This window comes from Phalaenopsis equestris, unplaced genomic scaffold (genome assembly GCF_001263595.1).
Source record: "Phalaenopsis equestris unplaced genomic scaffold, ASM126359v1 Scaffold000250, whole genome shotgun sequence".
Lineage (NCBI taxonomy): Eukaryota > Viridiplantae > Streptophyta > Magnoliopsida > Asparagales > Orchidaceae > Phalaenopsis > Phalaenopsis equestris.
The window spans coordinates 735,068-755,417 of NW_018164692.1; the positions used below are offsets into that span (position 1 = coordinate 735,068).

General features: G+C 32.3%; 2 protein-coding genes across 2 annotated transcripts in view; one reads left to right on the forward strand and one right to left on the reverse strand.

Moving 5' to 3' along the window:
• Positions 1 to 322: 322 nt before the first annotated feature.
• Positions 323 to 1,045, reverse strand: LOC110024138 (GDSL esterase/lipase At5g33370-like). The gene is made up of 2 exons (XM_020723925.1): positions 781 to 1,045; positions 323 to 555 (listed from the first exon to the last, which is right to left on the reverse strand). The coding sequence occupies exons 1-2, from the start codon at positions 1,043 to 1,045 to the stop codon at positions 323 to 325; spliced, it is 498 nt and encodes a 165-aa protein (XP_020579584.1).
• An 8,493-nt stretch (positions 1,046 to 9,538) lies between these two features.
• The window catches only part of LOC110024171 (leukotriene A-4 hydrolase homolog), a 26,739-nt gene continuing 15,927 nt past the window's right edge, over positions 9,539 to 20,350 (forward strand). Inside the window, exon 1 of the mRNA XM_020723977.1 lies at positions 9,539 to 10,615. Within this exon, the coding sequence (XP_020579636.1) occupies positions 9,638 to 10,615 (978 nt within the window). The 5' untranslated portion in view covers positions 9,539 to 9,637. The remainder of the gene's footprint in view (positions 10,616 to 20,350) is intronic.

Below are 20,350 nucleotides of genomic sequence, written 5' to 3' on the forward strand. Positions count from 1 at the left end.
ACAATTTAGGTCTTTGTTATAGAAAAATTGTGGTATATATGTAAAATTTTCTTAAGAAAAATTATGGGGAAAAAATATAATTTGACCAAATTTTATGTAAAAAAATATAAGCTAAATCATTTCAAATAATTTATACAGTTGAAAAAAACCATAAATGATGATACAACATCTCAGTTATGGCTTTCTATTTTTTGTTCCATATAACAAATTCATCAAATTATTCATTATTCAGACACAAATCACACAAATTAAGGAGGACAAAGGAAGTTAATCCTCAACATTTATAATTAAATACTAATATAATCCTAATTAATTTATATAATTAGGTGCTTTCACCCATTGCTAATAAAGTGCTTAGGTTCATCGGGTTCATGTACTCGCTTGAACCAGTCATGAATTGGCCAACTATGATCCGGCTCGCCTTTGCAGACGGATGAAATGGGTCCCAAAAAGCATATAAATCCCGATTCGGACATAGATTTGGTGCCACCGTGCACAAACCCAAGCCATTGTAGGGTCCTTGCCCACAACAAGCTCTCTTTGAAGTAATAAAACCTAAAAATTACAAAAATAAACCATTACTATTTGCATAAACATTTGATTTTATATATATTTAAAAGCAAATTTACACATTCGTATCACATAATTCTTATATTTAGAGATCTAACATGTAAATTTTTATATTTACATTAATAATGTTTTGGTGCCATCTTTCAAAAAAACTAGTAATAGTGTATTTATATATGTAAATATTCCATAATTTTCTTATTAAACAATTACCAGAAGCTTGGGGGTTGGAAATGAAATCGGAATGCAATTTGGCGGTGTTGGCGGCAATGAAGATGTTGGAGTGGTACTGCGAATTGAGCTGATTTATGGTTTTCTCCAGCTGAGGGTTGTATAGTTCGGAGGCTCTCTGCAGCTTCGGGTCGCATGCGCCGTTTCTGCTTCTCTGTGCCAGCTCAGCCGGCACGCAACCCAGTGGGCCCGTCCTAGTCACTAGAACACGTCGCCCTCCGAGCTCATAAATCCTCTGCATTTCCATTATCACCCAAAAATAAAAATATATTTATATGCTTATTATCCAAATATTGTAATCTAATATAACCAGGAGATAGAAAATAATCTTTAAATAAATATGGGAAATTTATATATCTAACAATTCCTCTACACATGCAGCATTTTTCACTATCATTTGGGTAAAATGCGTTTTGACAGTTTATTCAAAAAACTATATTTAAAACCGCTGAAAATAACGTTTTTACACCGTTCCTGACTAGGTACGGTAACAGTTTTCATCAGATTATTTTTCGACAACTTATCAATGTTTTTACACCATCCCAAACAGACCCGCACCAAAACTTATAGGTGCGTTTTCTAAACAATTATAACCTATGAGTGCGTTTTCAATACCCACAACACCAAATAAGCTGCCTCAAATGGGTCCTTACATCTTCAACACGACATGCAAATTACCAATTTCTCCGCTTCTTTTATGCTTAGATTTATAGCACCAATAGGTTATAAATCTAAATATCAAATATTAAGTACTAGCACTGAAGTTAGAGTTACGTTTTGGATCTGAGGTGTTGAAACTAGTAATGATTTAGGATTTTGAAGAGGATTTAAAGTTTTAATTGTTTAAATTTTGAAAAGGGTTTTAAGTTTTAATTGTTTAAGTTTTGAAAAGTTTTGAAAAGGATTTGAAGTTTTTTTTTTTTTAAATAATTTGAAGTTTTATGAAGGCTTTAAAGTTTTGATTGCTTAGATTTTAAAAAGGGTTCAAAGTTTTAGAAATGTTTTGAAATTTTGAGATTTTAGGATTTTAAAAAGAGTTTGAACTTTTTATTGTTTGATTTAGTATTCATAGAAGGTTTGGATTGAGAAAGTCTGATTTGGGAAAGGTTAATTTGAAGATCTAAAATCCTATACTAAAGGGATAGGATAGGCTAGAAAGATTTCTAGATGAAAGTAAAATCCTAATCCTAACATAAACTTAAACTCTATAGGAAGGCTGAATAGGTATATTAACCCAATTTTGTGGCATAACACCTCCGATCAAGATGCTCATGGCTTTCCCTCCTCCCAGGTTCATTGGTATCCTTATTAAGCAAATAGATAGTTAGAGGTCTCTACTTAATGTCATATCAATGGTGAGTGTGGATCTTCTTACTATTAGGTTGTTTGAGGTGTGTTTGGCAGTAATTATGGTTTACTTCATCCTAAGGTGCCTACAAAGTCTAAGAGGTAAGATTGTTTGTTTTAAAGGTCCTAGTTCTTAGCACAGAGTACCTAACAAACTAAGATTGGTTTCTAGACTGGACTATTCTAGGGTATGTGTAATCCTGAATTTTTTTTAAGTTATTTAACCTAAGGTTCATTGTTGATATGCCTAATGGTGGTTTCCATTATTTAAGTAGTGAGATTTTAAATTTATTTTGAGATTGATATTTAATTTAGCTTGTAGTTTGTTGGTTCATGTAAAAATCGTGGTACTCTAAATTTGAAGAGTTGCCTTCAGTTTTATATTCTGTGTTGAAGCTTACGTGCCACAAGGGTCCCAAATATGTCTGTGTCATTCAATGTTTATAATTTTTCGACTTAAATTTTATGTACCAGCTTAATATTTTAGAATTTTATTTTCATATGGATGTTAGTTTTGATAAATGTAGGCTTTGAATATTTTTATCACACAAAAATATCATTCAAGCATGTAAATTAATTAAGAAGTATGTAATTACAAAATTCTTTAAAACTTATATATTTAGGAGTGAAGCTTTATAAATCACAAGTTCATGAATGACAACATGTTCATTTACTGGTTATACATGTAAACATGTATAAATCTTATATAAGCTAGCTATTTAGGAGGATAATTTGCAAGTTTACATAGTATAGTATGGAGACCAATATATTTAGCGACCTTATAAGAGGTTTTGAAACAAGAGAAAAGTTTGCTTTGATTTGAAAGAGATTTGCTTAGGTGTGATAATATTTTCATTTATTTTTTTATAAAATTTTGTTTGTTAGAAAAAAAGTTATTGGGATTAGTTTAGTTTAAAAGTGGGCCCTACTTTCTTCTTTTTTTTTTGTAAAAGTTCACTTTAGATTTTATTTAGATTGAGAAGTGTTTAATTCGGTTTTCTTTTGAAAATAAGTTGTTTACTTTTGAAAAAAAATTTATTTAAGTTTTATTTTGAAAAAGTTTTGCTTTTGTTTTTAGAAAAAGTTTTATTTTGAAAGGGTTTTTAATTTTTTTAAATTTTGTTTTGAAAAAATAATAATTTTCATTAAAGCACAATATCTCAAAATAGGTATAAAAATGTATGTAAAAACACTATATATTTTAGTTGTATCAATATGTCAACATCTTAAGACAAATTCCCCACCAAATATATATAGTCTATGTAAATTATTCTTTTACATATGTAGTTATTTTATATATTTGAACATGAATCACATGTTTATTAAAATAATTAATTATGAAAACCAATGAAGCTTAAGAAATAATAGGTTATAAGGAACATGTTAATGATATATTTATATGTCTATGTAGGTAGGGCTAAAAGGGTCCCTAATGGAATAAAGTGGTCTCTTATATAGGTAAAAGAATCCTCAAGATAGTTTAATAACAATAATGTTTTGTTTCACCTAAGCATTATTAAACCTAATTATGTTCCCTTCAGGAAAAGTTATAATGGCTAAAAATTTAGATTACTGTACATGAGACATTCTGAAGCTAAAATGAAATCTAATACTACGTGAAATGATTAAAAACAAAAGAATGATTATTGCATTTAAGTTACTTGTACTTATTATTTTATATCATCTCTATTAATAATTAATAAACAAGTTATTTAATAACTATCAGTATTTGAGATTTGTGTTAGATTTGCTTATCTTTCTAAGCTAATAGCTTATTCATAATTATTCTTATAAGAAAGGGGAAAGAGAAGTTTGAGTTTGAGTGGGATCATGCTCATTTTATGATTTTATTTTGTTGTATAATTATTAAAAAATAAAGAACTTTCGAGGTAACTTTCAATATAAATTTTATGCTTTCTGTTAAGGGTTTTAGCTGCTTCATATATTTATTTTAAGGATATAATTTGATTACTTCGATTAAGAAATATTTGAGTATAATAAAAAAATATCATAATATATTGTTGCAGGTGAAGTTAGGAGATTGAGTATATCCTTAATATATTTCAGTGAGTTCCTATGGAAATTGGCATTTGAGGTGTATTTAGTCAGCTAAATGTCACCTACATCATGTGTTCACTAGTAGAGGGGGTCATCATTAGGCATGAAAAAATTAACTAAATCAGTCCTTAGTTTCTCAAATTGACACCATTAAGAGTTTCTTCTACCTCCCTAAGACATTCCTAAACTTGGTTTGACTTAGACTCTGAGTTGGAGATGCTCCCCTTATATCAGCCAGAAACAAAGTGGTCTTCACCACCTCTCTCTACTGTCTTAGTTCTCCAAAGGGAATGATGGTCATTACCTAACTCGATTATGTTGGGCATGGTCGTACAATGGCCTATTTTAAGGGATTAATTCATTGGAATTCTTTCAAGTCTTTGTAAACTCTACATTTCTCAAAGCTTAATCAAATTTCTAAGGTTCTTCCTTTTTTTTGAAAGCTTCTAAGCTAAAGAATTATCAAACACTAGCGAGCAATGATAATGTCCTTGTGTCCATGGCCTTCAATGAAGAGGCGAGCGAGGAGTTGATCAACAATGCTTTATTTCTTTCAAACAAAGTTTATATGTTTTGATGAGCCATGAGATTTTAACTTTAATGAGGTACTCTCTTAAAACCATAGAAAGAGATCTTGGATACCATCGAACTTTGCTAAGCACTTTTTAAAGTCCTTTCAAAACCATTGAAACCCTTTGAGTTAAATTTTATCTTGACCCTACTAGAGCTAAATGATTCTATATGATTCAAATCTAATTAAAACAAATCAAGATTGAATCAAATTTACATAAGCCCCCTTTTAGCTGGCAACCTCATGACAATTGGAACCCAACTTTGTTAAGTTGTGTTTTGACCCAAACATTAATCAAATGGGACCACAAGAGCCACCTTAAAAAAAAATTAAATTTAAACTAAATCTATTGAATATAAGCATAGGTAAATATCTTAAATATCCACATATACAAAACCCATGTTGCTTTAGTTAGTCGAAGCACACCCAAATTGGGTTTCTTGGGCCACATAGGACCAATTGACCAAATCAATCCCTACTTTCTCAAATTGTCACCATTACTAGCTTCCCTAACTCCATAGAGCCTATCTAGTCTTGGTTTGCATGGATCCAAACCTATAGTTGCTCCCCTTACCCATTCAAAAAGCAAGGTGGCCCTCACCACCTCTCACTATTGTCCTAGTGCACTCAAGCCTTTGAAGGCATCTTAACTTGATCAAAACCTTCATCTTAACTTTCAAAGGGCATGATGGTCATTTCCCAACTCAATTTAGTTTGGTATCTTCATATAAGGGCCTATTTTGAAAAAATGCATTCATTAAAAATTCTCTCAAGTTATTACACAGCCCACGTTCCCTAAAACTCAAGTAACTTTCACAAGCCTTTCTCCCTTATAGAGCTCTTTGAACTAAAGAAGTATTAAAGTTTAGTGAGTAGGGGTGATGTTCTTACATCTCAAGCATTCAATGTAGAGCTGACACACCTAAAAATTACCTACTTTTTATATAAATTTAATTCGTATTTTTATTGATATTACACTTTAAAGAAAGTTATTTTGCATGTTTTTGGTTTCAGGTACAAGAAATTGACTTTTGAAGAAAATAAAGCAAAAATAGTGCAATTTGGAGCCAAATCGAGGAAGGAAGAAAATTCTGATATGGAGCAATTTGATATGTATTTCTATGTTTAATCTCTTTTACATTTATCACATTTTTTTGAATGAAGTTACACTTTAAAAAATGATTATTTTCATGTTTGTCTTGTAGGTATAACACTTGGAGCTGGCTAGAGCTGAAACAGAGCAAAACAAAGTGAAATAGAGGTGTTGTCAACAGGGTGGCTCCTAGGCGCCAGTCTCGTCCAAAAACTGATGCCTAGGCGCAAAAAACTGTTCAGGGGCAATTTTTTACTATTCTTGGCTATTTTGGGTTGTTCTGGAAGATTTCGAGCAGTTGTGCACGCCCCAAAGAGTTATATAATGAATCTAGACATTTGGAATGTGAAGATGTGTGTCTCTTGGAGTAAAGAGGTGTGTCTCTTGGAGTGAAGATGTGTGTCTCTTGTAAAAAAATGAGATGTTTAGTTTCTCTTTAGAAGGGGGGGCTGGTGCTCTCATGAATGATGATTAGAAGGAGTTTTTAGAGAGTCTTAGAGAGAGTTTGAGCGTACCTCTTCTAAAAGGTGTATGTGTGTGAGGAGATGTAGAATTCTACCTTTCCTGGAGAGATTAGTGAGGGATTTTGAGGATATGAGTATGGAAGTGTATGAGTGGCACATGGATCGGCTGAAGACTTTGTTGGAGAGATTTTCATCTTTTCTTTAGAAGGAAAAAACTAAGTATTGTGTTCTTCATTATCTTATAATTGTTGTAAACACTTTTCTAGTGAATTTATTTTGTTTTAATGAAGTTTTCTATTGTGTTTTATCCACGCTTTGTGAATAGTTTTCTTTACTCTTTTCTTTTAATATGAAGTAATGTCATGTGTAAGTAAATTTGTTTTATGATAGAATAAATTTTTTTTTTATGTGATGAGTAATATCTTCTTTGCTTCATTGGCACAACTTAAGTGGCAACAAATTATGTCAAAATCTGTCGTAAGTAGAACTAAAACTCAGGAGAGCAGTGATCTCACAACTTGAGTGTACTCACATTGACCAGTTGGCTATGGTAAAATAGTTTAGGCGGTAATGCAACTTCTAAGGAAATATAATTTAATGATCTGTTTCTATTAGGAGATTTTAGGTGAAATTTATTTGCATAAAATTAATAGAATATTAAACGTATCTATACACTCGAAAGTGGGTAGGTATACATATGTTTCTTGTTGGCACATAATCATATCAATTCTTTTACTACTTATGTGACCATCTTCATTTAACTTATCTTTTACAATGAAATTGATGCATGTTTAGGAATTTAGATTTGCTTAGATCTACTCTTATTTCATTAATGTGATGGTATCTTCATTAGTTCTTAATATATTTTGCAAACTAATCACTTACAATGTTAAAATTTATTGCGAAACATAATGACCTGGAAGGGTTGTGATTCACTAACTAGTGAGTACCACACAAAAGCTTGGATTGAGGGCATGCCACGTCCAATGTGGAGTGCAAATAAATAGAGAGATAAGTTTTGATGAACGTACAATTGGTGTTTCTAGGGTGACAGACTAGATCCTTTACCACTAGATCCTTTACCAATTTTGGTCTACAGTTGGAACTTGAGTCCCTGGTAGGTTCTATAGAGCCTGCTGTCGTCAAGCGAACAATAAAGTTAATCGATGTTTATCCCATTTCTTTCCACTATGCTCCGCCAAAGAGGACAGTGTCCTGAAGAGATGTGAGTACTAAAAAAAGAAAACAACAAAAGATATAGAAATTAAAGACCATTTTGTTGCAACTCAACGGGAGGGTGAAAACTCCTCCACAACTCGCTTTTGAGGTCAAGGTCGGCGGCAAGGATGAGGGAGAGGAAATCTGATCGTTGAAAGAGAATAAAATGGTAGAGGCCATCATATCCTGAAAGGAGAATTTTCATGCCCATCACTCTGATCACTTCAAACTAGATTTAATAGTATAACACAATAAAACTTCCACTGTTAGCAATAGTTAAAATATCATCGTGGGATTGATATATAGACTTTTTATTTGTATATTATTTGATCGACATGTATACTTACATAATTGAACTTTTGCTTCACAAAAATTTTGGGCATCACATAACAATTGTTAATTATGTAAACTGAAGAAAATAAGGTAAATTACACAGAAACTTTTGAAATTTATAAACAAATTTAAATATAAATCTTACAAATAAATAAATGGATTAAGAAATTTTACAATTAAAGATAAATCTATGAGAATTAAAGGACCTCATTTTTATGTGATAATTTTAAAAAAAAATTATGAAAAGTAAATAAATAAAATTAAACTGACCCCGAAATTTATAGGGAGATTCTTGAGATCCTTACCGACCATGGGAATTTCTTATAAAGAATTTAAAATTTTGATTAATGATTTGAATTTCTCATTAATTATTCAATTTAATTTTTAAGGGTAATTAAAATTAATTAAAATAAAAATTGAAAATAATTTATCACTTAATATTAAAATTAACTAATTAAATCACATAAATTAGATATCATTCAAATAATTCAATAAATTTTATGAATGCACATGGTAACTCTCCAAACCTTTCAAGTTTCCATAATTTCTTAATTTAATTTATAGATTAAATAAATTTCAAATTATAAAAATGTTATAAAATTTATAAAATGTTCATATTAAATCCATTGAATCTCAAAATTATATGAACATCCTAAGAGGTTATTCCTAGAATCTATGATAATTTTCACAATTTTGCTATTAATTAAATTTTAAATCAATTTTATAAAAATTAAATAATTATTTTTTTAAAAAAATTTTTGTTTTATTTAAAATAATCCCAAGCTTTTCTGTGAGTGTTCTCTAGTCATCCTTGAACTGAGAGGATATTTTCATATTTTTAAAAAGCCAATTATTATTACTTTAAATTATTTTTAGAAGCCAACTAAAAATTAGTTTGACTTAATCTCGTACTTGCATGAATAGCCCCTAAAATCTTCTCTGATCATTGAGTTTGATTAAGCTTCCATTCATTAATTAATTATAGCTCTCAACCCCATCATACCCAAAGAATTAAACGAATTGTTTGTTTACTCATCTTAGTTGTCACATGATGGGTTATAATCTCTAATAAATAGTCTAGTAATGAGACATCAATAAAGCCCATCATCATATTAATTATGTGGCTCTTTAACATAGTCTTAATTTGCACTTAAATTAACATATTGCACGCAACCACAAGCTTTATGTTTGTAAGCATATTTTAGTTGTGATCACATTTTGTAATTGAATTATACTTTGGCACTATTGACACACAAAAGAGAGAATGACTTTGAGTTAATATAGAAATAGCATTGCAAAAAAAATTAGGAACATACTTTGTGACTATTTATATCAAGAGAATTGATGTCATAGATATTATCGATCAATTTAAGGCCCGTTTGTAACAGTTTATAAGTGCGGGCGGTGTTTTCAAAAAGCTCGAGCGTTTCACCAGCTTATCTGAAACCGTGTTTGAGTTTTTACACTAAATATAAGTCGCGGGCCGAACCCCGCAGCTCGCCCGCAGATGCACCATTAATAAAGCACTACTAACATTAAACTAAATTAATTATTATTTATTATATTAGGAGAAGTAATATTATGGATTGCGGTAAATTTAACTGATTCATATTTATCTTTATATTTGAGTATATAATTTCTATGAGATTTTAAAGATAGTGCTTCTTAAAAACAACAATCTTTTCTAATATTTCCTCCCGCCGGCAGCCAAACAGCCAGAACCAAAACCCTAGAGAAAGCCACCGGCTGCCGGCGATGTCGCCGGTCGATCCTCACTCTTTCACCGACTCCTCCCAACCCTTCTGTACCAACATCGCTCTCGCTCTATACCTCGATTTCTCCTCCACCACCATACTGGGTTCTGTCCTCATCTTGCTTCCTAAGTGCCATTCCGGAAGCCTCACCCTAGACTCCCGTGACATCTCCGTTTCCCGCGTTATCGATCCTGTTTCCCTCTCCCCCTTGCCCTTCTCCATCTCATCCACCGATCCCATCAAGGGTTCCTCTCTCACCATCACCCTTTCACGTCATTCCTCCGTCTTCATAGCCTTCTCCACCTCTCCTTCCTCCTCTGCTCTCCAATGGCTTTCCCCCGGGCAGACCTCGTCCGGATCCCATCCTTTCGTCTACACTCAATGTCAACCCATTCATGCCAGGTCCGTTTTCCCATGCCAAGACACCCCCGCCGCTCGCATTTGCTATGCCGCCCGTATCAACCTTCCCCTTCCCCTTTGCGCCGTGATGTCTGCCACTAAGGTTGCACGTAGTAAGCCCGTCATCGGAGAAGGGTTTCCCGGCATACCCGACTCCCTCTGGTGCAGCGAGGATCGCATCGTCGAGCACTTCTCCATGGAACAGCCGATTCCGCCATACCTTTTTGCTTTGGCTGCTGGTGAGATATCGGAGCAGGCTTTGGGACCTAGGACGACGGTTTATGCTGCGGGCGGGTCCGAGTTGCTGGATGCTGCGGCGAGGGAGTTTCGTGGGATTGAGGATATAGTGAGAGCTGCGGAGGCATTGTTTGGGCCGTATGAGTGGGAGAGGTTTGATCTGCTATTGTTGCCTCCCAGCTTTCCGTATGGGGGTATGGAGAATCCTAGGATGGTATTTCTGACTCCGTTGGTGATCAAGGGCGATGATACCGGGGCGCAGGTGGTGGCACATGAGCTCGCGCATAGCTGGACGGGTAATCTGATAACAAATAAGACCAACGAGGATTTCTGGCTTAATGAGGTGAGTTTTTCTTACCTTTTTCTTGGACGGTTATTGTCTTTTTTTTACCTTAATTTAATTGACAGTCCTGTTGATTGATTAGTTTAGCTGGAATTTCTTTTAAGGCTAATTTTTTTTTAAAAGATTTTTGAGTTTCTGAAGTGAAATTCGGCGGTGTGAATCTTAATGATTTCTCCTTTGTTTTGTTTAAACAACTTCAATTTTAATGCCTGTTTGAGTAACAATAATTCTCACAGGACTTGGGCTAAATTAATAGTTATAATACATAATTAATATTTTATTATTTAATGAATAAAATAATTTATATTTTATAATTGATGCATACACAAATAACTTGATCTTTTATTTTTTTATCAATTAAGTAAAAATGATTTTAAATTATTCTATTAATAACTTAGTTAATTCTTAATTAGGCTATATGTTACTTAAATCATTTCACGACTGTTTTAATTGATTTTATAGGGAGATTTAACTCTCGATGCTCCATAATAACAAAAATTCGAGTAGTACTTCTATTGTTTATTTCTCTTTTTGGGAAATATTTTTAAAATTTTGTTTGGGATCAGAACATCTCATACTTTTTAATGCAGAGTATACAACCTCTGGCATTGATTCTAATAAAGTTCATGCAAAATTTGAACAAGATTCAAACCATGTTTCAGCTAACTTCAAGTATGGTTTGAACTTGAATCAAACAAAATTTGAGCAAAATTTGAATATTGATCAATGTAAAATCGAATATAAATTATAATATAACATTATAATGTTGATATAGCAGAGTGGGTACAATTACAATTGTAGATTATAAGAGAGATAATAAAAGAGTCGATACATAATACGATTCAAGAGCTTTACATAATATTTATAACACAACATGGGTAAATTTACACGCAATGTAATTGAATTAATGAAAGAATGAAGAAATGCACATAAATAATTACTATTAACTAGGGACATCATGTGCTATATCATATAAACTTCGCAGTTGTCAGTGTAAATAAGATGTAAAACAGTCATCATTACCACTACTTAAATTGCTTAACTTTTCTTAAAATTTATCTTACTGTAAACATAAACCTAGGGATTTCATTTGTGGGCTGCTTGCAGTTAATTTTCAATTATTGTTTGTTATCTGCTCTACTTTTACTATAGTTTACTGTAAATAATTACAGTCTTATTACTATCCAACATCCACTTTGTCTCTGACCTGGATTTCTTTTTCCATGATCATAGATATTTCCTATGTACGAAGCTGAACAGAGTTGATTCATTTTCAGAATATTGGTAATAAAAAAAGTTTCTATAATTTTTTTTTTGTCGTTTTTATTCTATCTATCATCTTCCACTGCATCACCTTTCTTCACATTGAAGAACATTTAAACGAGAAAAAAAAAATTTATCTATTTTCAAATAATCATGATTGCTTAAGAAACCTCGGGAGGCATTTCTTAGAATGAATTAATCATTTCCTGCAAGGTATATGTTGATGTGCAACAGATATCAAAATCATGTAATATTATAGATATCATAGGAACTGAGATCTAATATATAACCCAATAAACTTTACTTTTGCTCATTAGAAAATATGATTTCTGCATCAACTAATGACTTTAGGAACTTCTTTTCTTTAATGAAATTCATGAATGCTTGTTTGGGCTAGTTGAATTGATTTTTCCTCCATAGCATTAGATACGCAGAGATTGTTGCCTATAATACTAATTAAATGGTTTAGAAGGAGGTAAAATTTAATTATACTGTTTTAATTAAATTGATTAGTGGCTCTTTTGTCTGTTAATAGCAAATTATAGAAAATGAATATCGAAATTTAGTTCACATCATTCAACTGTGTATTTCCGTCTTGATTAATTCCAAGCCCCGAGATGGGTCGTAACACCAAGTGGGGTTGGTTATACGAATATTTTTTCTCCATTGTGTTCTATTGAGTGTCATGTTTTCATTTACTTTTAATAAATAAAGATATTTTGTTATATAATATGCCCAAGTATTTTTAGGTTTATTTTTACCTTTCTTAACATAAGTCGAATCCAAAACATCTACTCTCCGAACCAGATCATTAGACGGTCAACGTTAATGCGACCAAACTATCTAACACAGCTCTCTCTAATCTTGTCTGCCACTAGAGCTACACCAACTTTTCATTGATACATTTGTTTCACATTTTGTCTCTAAGTGTTAAGTCACTCATCCACCTAAACATTCTCATCTCAGCAACATAACTAAGTTTTATGATTCTCTTTTACTGTCCTACCATTTGCACCTTAAACTATTGCAGGTCTCACCACTATCTCATCAAATTTTTCTTTTAAGTCTAATTGATACTTTTCTATTACACAATAGGCCCAATGCATTCCTCTACTTCAACCAACCAGCGTGAATTCTACCAATAAAATTCCCATCTATATCACCTTCACTTTGAACAATAGACTCGAGATATCTAAATTGCTCACATCTTTGAATGATTTGATCGCCTATAGTTGCAAACTCTGCCACTAGATCTACTACCACTAAAATTACATTTTATGTATTCAATTTTAGATCTACTCAAATGAAGACCTTTAGACTCGAATGTAGAACTCCATAATTCAAGTTTTCCTTAACTTTTTCCTCAGTCTTATCTATAAGAAGGATATCATTAGCGAAACCCATACACCAAGGCACATCTCCTATAAATGTCCAATAAAAGCATTCATAACTAAAGCTAAAAGATATGGGCTTAAAGCTGAACCCTGATGTAATCCAACTGTAATAGGAAAAATACTTGGTCAACCCTCATTTTGTTCAAACACAAGTAAATACTCTTGTACACATATTTAATGACTTGAATATGTTTATATCAACATTTTTCTTTTCTAAAACTTTCCAAAGAACTTCGCTTGGAACCTTATCGTAAGCTTTTTCTAAATCAATACAAATCATATGTAGATCCTCCTTACTCTCTCTTTACTGCTCCATCAAACCTCTCAATAAATGTATAGCTTCCATGGTAAAATTGTCCTGCATAAATTCAAATTATTTATGGGAAATCTTTATATTACGTTTTAATTATGTTCAATTACTTTTTCTCTCTCATAATTTTAATGTATGACACATTGACATAATTCCTTTGTAATTTGCACACTTTTGTGCATCCCCTTTATTCTTAAAAATGGGGACCAAAATACTATTAAATCAACTGCATTGATTTGATGGAACTGACTAGTCGGTTATGTTAATTGTAATTAAATGAGGGAGGTTAGTGGGATTGGTCCCGTGCAAAATAAAGTTAGGTAAACAAATCAAAGAGGGTGATAAGGAGAGATAAAATCACATGCTGAGCTAATGAGACGACAATTTGTGCGAAACAAAAAGGCAAAGGAGATGTGCTAAGCGACGTCGCATATGAGAGTGCTAATCGAGTGGTTGGTGTGGCATGCACGATAACTGGCATCATGAACTGCAGGATCAATGACTTTGTGTGCGATTAAAGTAACGAGTAGTGGTGAGGGTCCTGTGCATCTGAGATTAGGCATCGAAGAAAAGGGAATGATTTGAAGTCGAGCAAGGTAAATTAGGTTAAGATTTTGCTATTATTTTAGAAATAACTATTTTAAAGTTTATTAAGCATTAATGTTGGGTTTCATGAAATAATGTTAAAAATTGAATTTCTAAAGTACATGAATTGGAAGACTGAAGGGAATTGTTGAGTTTGCAAGAAGATAGGAAGTAATTGGGGTAATTCTTTTAATTTTTATGCCATTTGTTTTATATAAATACTTGGTGTTTGAGTAATACATATTTTAGGATCTTGTTTTGTGGACAATATTGTGTTTGGTAGGGTGATCAGAGATAGAAAAATTGAGGTATAATATGATTTAGAAGATTTTGTAAGTTTAAGTGAATAGTAAAAAATTAAATGTGATTGCTTAATAATAATATTTATTTTTATTATTAGATGAGATTAATAGAGGTTAATATTTTGAAATTGTGGAGAAGAGAGTAAAAGTCGTGAAAGGATTTATGGAGTAAAAAATGTATGAATTTTATATTATCAAATCTATTTAATATCTTGAATAATTACATTCTTAAAATACATTCCAAAAAGAATAATTAGATGAATTGAAATATATATAGCTGTAAATGTAAGTTATTTAATTAGAATGTTTCAATTATAAGCTAAACATAATGTTTAAATTATAGATTAAATAAATATCGAAGTAAAGAAGCAAATTAAAGGAAAAGAGAGTTTAACAAATTTTATTAACAAATTATTTTTCAAAGTGAAATTGAAGTGGGTAACCGTCTGGTTGCTTTTTGGTTGCAGTGGTTGTTGCGGTGAGCTTGTCTTTCTTCTTCTCTCTCTCTCCCCTCTGTTTTTCGGCTCCGTTTGGATCATTTGCTCTTCGTTGCTCCAAGGTTTTCTTTACATATTCAGGCATTTTGCTTTTGCGATTATTTGCCGGTCTTTGTGCTTGGTGATGGCTTGGTTTCTCTGTGTTCTATTTTTGAGTGATGGTTTTCGGGTGGCTGTGCCGTGATGTTGATTTTGCAATTTTTGCTGTTGTTCTGTTCTTTATTTGGTGATGGTAGATTTTGCACCATTCATTTACGCGGAAATTATGGTGATTTTACTGTAAGGGTAATATGATTTTGTGGACACATGAAAATTATGGTATTGTTGATGATACCGAAATATGGAGCTATGTTTGCTATTTGATGATGCCAAAATATGGTGCCCTGGTTGTTAGTGTGGTAATTTGTGGTGTTTTTTGGGAATATGCTTTTGGTGGTGTTTGGTGTGTCATGCTATTGGTGTGCTATGATTTTGGTGATGTTTGGTTTGGTGTGAAATGATGGTTTTGATTATGTGGTGGTAGCGTAGTGTGGTGTGCTATTGATGTTGGTAGTAGGTGGTGGCATGTGTTGTGGTGTTGGCGTTGGTGGTAGGTGGTGTGAATGGTGTGGTATGCTATTGATGTTGGTGGTAGGTTGTGTTGTGCGGTGTGGAGGTGGCGGTATGGTGCTGATGTTGGTGTTTTAAACAACATTATAGTACAGGGGTTGAAAGGCCATTCATTCGGAAACAACTACAGCATAGCTGTTTCAAAACTATAAAAAACAAACAGACAACCAACTTATTAGCAATAACATTCTGTCATAGTTGTTGTGCAACAGCTTTTAAATAAACTGCAACTGCCCCAAACAGACCCTTCATCTTAAAATCATTTATAATTGCAAGCTTTTGATATTGCTCTTGTCTAGCCAAAAATAATTAAATATTTAATAGTTTAAAAATGTTCGTTTATTGTTTTCACACTAAATTCTTAACATATGTTTTAAATGATTGAAAGAAATTAAATGAAATAAATATATAAGTTAATCAAAGATGTCACTTTCTTATGATATTAGTTGTAAACGTTATTGTACTCATGCACTTAAAAATGAAAAACACTTGAAAAAGGAAAATGGAAAACGACTATACTTTAATTGGTGTAAACTCCTAGATGCTGCTCCTGAGATGACTTTACAAAATGAAATGTAAAAGTTTATAACTTTAATAAAAAGAAATGTTAATGTGGAATCATTTTTAAATAACATGCACAATAGTGCATATGCGGAAAGGAATTGATTTATTTAAAATTGTAAGTATTGACTAAATTGCTATATAATTTAACTTGGCAAATTTAAATCAATATTAATTGGAATCTACAAATTGCTATGGCTAAAAATTATTTTGGAAGGTTTAAAGGTAGAATGTAAAGACCTAATGAGGCTCTATTATAATAAAAAGTTAACTACTAATATTGCACAAATCTCGTGCAATATGAGTGTGCAAAATATGTTGAAGTTAATAAACATTATAGAAAGAAGAAAACTTAAATAGTGGTCCAATTTATAGTTCATTTCTACTCACATATGAATAACTTATTGACATTTCACCAGAAGATTCTTAATGGTAGCATTTTAAAAATTATCCAGTAAGTTTGATATGGATGTCATCCATTCATTCACTTGAGGAGTGTGAAATGTTGCATAATTTCTGCCAACGGAGACCTACACTTATCATGGCTTTTGCCCTTCTTTTTCTACCGCCACCTTGTGGATTCTTGAGATATAAAATGCTCGTGTAAATTTTGTTTGTTGGAGCCCACACTCACCAAGATTTTCCCATCTTGATTTTCTCTTTTGTTTCCACCTCATGGATCTGTGGGATCTTTGGTGCCATATGCTATAATTATTTCTTGTTTTTGTTTGTATTCTATTAGAAATTATTCTGGGATTATGTAAATACTACATAAATATTGGAATAAAATACTCAGCCACTTCTTATATGTTGTTTATTTGTACATTTTGCAGATAGCTATTTGTAGATGCTTGGAGCAAGTTTCACATTATAGCTTGAAAATCAATTTGAAATTGGTCTTATTTCCCTTTTCAAATAGGCTTTTCATCTTAGGTTGGTTTCATTAGTTCCACATGATTTCACCAATAATCAATCTCTCCTTCTAAAATTTTGGGATGCTTTTGGATGAAAACAACGTAAAGCAAGCCTCTACCATCTCTTTGTTATGGTGAGCGACTTCAAAATAAAATCTTGTTCACATGCTCACTTCTTTTGACTTTGTGCTCAACCACTGCCACTTTTTCCTTGCTCTTTCTTGTTTTAAATATTTTAAAGGAAGGCTTCTCAAATTATAATTCGGTAAGCACAACTTTCTTTGATTAAGCCCAGTAATAGAACTTATAAATGCTAGAGTTAACCGTTCCTAATAATTATTTGTTAAAACTACATATTGCCTAGATAATAATTTGGTTTTCTTAAAGAAGGGTCATAGATTTGAAGTCTTTGGGGAGGGGGCGAGGCAGTAAGGTAATTGGGCCGTCTTTTCTCAGTTTATTCATACCCTTTTAACTAGTTATTTTATTATTTAGTCATGCCTTGTGGTTAAATATTTTTAGATATGGGTATGCACTTCTATCCAATCATTGTTTTTTTTCTTAATTAGATTGTTTCCAGTTTAACCTATCCTACAGTCAAGACACTTGAAGCTCTTTCTGAATTTTTAAAATTGTTTATCTTTTAAGATTTTTTACCATATTTAAACACTTATATTATGAATGGAATCGATTGGAGATGTGCTTCATTTTTGAACATAACCATGGCATGCAAATTGCCACTTAAACCATCTTACTTTTCACATATCTTGTTTTTAGCCCGCCCATTATAATATTTTCTTCCTTCGTTGGGATTAAAGTTATTTTCCACAATTTTTTTTTTTTTTGATGGGATGCTGACTTAATTTATCACAGTGGTAATTTAATACCAAACAATGGCCTCTTCCTATATGAGAATCATCATTAAGTTGGAAACAATCAACTTAGCCTCTAAGAATCATTGCAATGCTCCAATGGGTGGTCCTCTTGTTGGCTTAAAAATGAAATGCGTTGGTTTACCTTGAGCTCAATTGCTTCATTGATATTGATATAAGGATTCTGTCAAATTGAATCCATCCAATTTATGGTACCAAGAAAGATTAGACTCCCCGTCAACCTCTTCCAAATGAGCAAACTTAAGCATACATGTCTCGTGCCTGCCTGCTCCCAAAAAAAAATTATTTGATTTTTTTTTAATTATAAGTCCCTAGCCAACAATGTAATGTTAAGTGAACAAAATAGACCAAAATCAATGCAAAAACAACAACAACAACAACAAAGCCTTAATCCCACTACGTGGGGTCAGCTACATGAATCTTTTTTCTCCATTGCGTCCTATTTAGTGTCATATTTTCATTTAGTTCTAGTAAATTAAGATCATTTTTAATACAATAAGCCCAAGTCTTCCTAGGTCTACCTCTGCCTTTCTTAACACAAGTCGAATCTAAAACATCTACTCTCCTAATCGGATCATTACATAGTCGACGTTTAATGTGACCAAACCATCTAAGACGACTTTCTCTAATTTTATCCGTCACAGGAGCTATACCAACCCTATCATGAATATAATCATTTCGCATTTTGTCTCTAAGTGTAAAGCCACTCATCCACCTAATCATTCTCATCTCGGCAACACTTAACTTATTATTATGCTTCTCTTTTAAAGGCCAACATTCAACGCCATAGAGCATTGCAGGTCTCACCACCATCTTATAAAATTTTCCTTTCAGTCTTAGCGGTACTTTTCTATCACACAAAAGGCCCGAAGCATTCCTCCACTTCAACCTACCAACTTGAATTCTACTATTAACATCCCCATCTATATCACCATCGCTTTGGACAACGGACCCAAGATATCTAAATCGTTCACACCTTTTAATAATTTGATCACCCAAAGTCACACTTCTGTCACTAGAGTTATTACTACTAAAATTACATTCCATGTATTCAGTTTTAGTTCTACTTAAACGAAGGCCTTTAGACTCCAATGTAGACCTCCATAATTCAAGTTTTTCCTGGGCTTTTTCTCTCGTTTTATCCACGAGAAGAATATCATCAGCAAAAAGCATACACCAAGGTACATCCTCTTGTAGATGTCCAGTAAGACCATCCATAACTAAAGCAAAAAGATATGGGCTTAAAGTCGATCCCTGATGTAAACCAACAGAAATAGGAAAATATTTTGTCAATCCTCCTTCAGTTTGAACACAAGTAACAGCTCTAGTATACATATCTTTAATGACTTGAATATAAGTCATATCAACACATTTCTTCTCGAGAACTCTCCAAAGGATATCTCTTGGAACCTTATCGTAAGCTTTTTCTAAATCAATAAAAATCAAATGTAGATTCTCCTTATTATCTCTGAACTTCTCCATCAAACCTCTCAATAAATGTATAGCTTCCATAGTAGACTTGCCCGGCATAAATCCAAATTGATTATGAGAAATTTTTGTGATGCGTCTTAACCTATGTTCAATTACCCTCTCCCATAATTTTAAAGTATGACACATCAACTTAATTCCTCTATAATTTGCACACTCTTGTGCATCCCTTTATTCTTAAAAATGGGGACCAAAATACTCTTCCTCCACTCCGACATCTTTTTAGTTTTTAAAATAATATTAAAGAGTTTAGTAAGTCAAGAAACTCCCAAATCTCCCAAATATTTCCACACTTAAATTGGGATATCATCAAGTCCTACAGACTTTCCACCCTTCGTTTTCTTTAAAGTCTCCTCAACTTCTTTTTTACAAATGCGACGATAAAAATGAAACGTTTTATTATTATTCACGATATTAAAATCACTAAGGTCGATCGTATTTTCAGAAACTTCATTAAAAAGTTTATCAAAGTAACTCACCCACCTATGTTGAATATCTTTTCTAAGAAAAGTACTTTTTGATTTTCATCTTTAATACACTTTACTTGAGTTAAATCTTTACTTTTCTTTTCTCTTTGTTTGACTAGTTTATACATATATTTTTCACCCTCCTTAGTATCTAATCTATTATAAAGATCATTAAAAGCAGAATTATTAGTATCATAGATTGTTCTTTTAGACTCCCTGCGAGCCGTTTGATATTTTCTCCAGTTCTCTAAGCTTTTACATTTAAACCAATTTTTATAACATAACTTCTTATATGTTATCTTTTCTTGCACATTATTATTCCACCACCAACTATTTTTATTTATAAAAACTTTTTCTTTTGATTCTCCAAGCACATGTTTTACTACTTAATTTATAGAATTTGTTACTTTATCTCACATAACATTTGTTTCTTCATGAATATCCCAAATTTT

Excerpts from the sequence above, each read along its gene's own strand:
- LOC110024138 (XM_020723925.1), bottom strand. The coding sequence starts at position 1,045 with ATGGAAATGCAGAGGATTTATGAGCTCGGAGGGCGACGTGTTCTAGTG. Across the intron at positions 556-780 it reads TTCCAACCCCCAAGCTTCTG|GTTTTATTACTTCAAAGAGA; the intron begins GTAATTGTTTAA and ends TGTAATTTTTAG.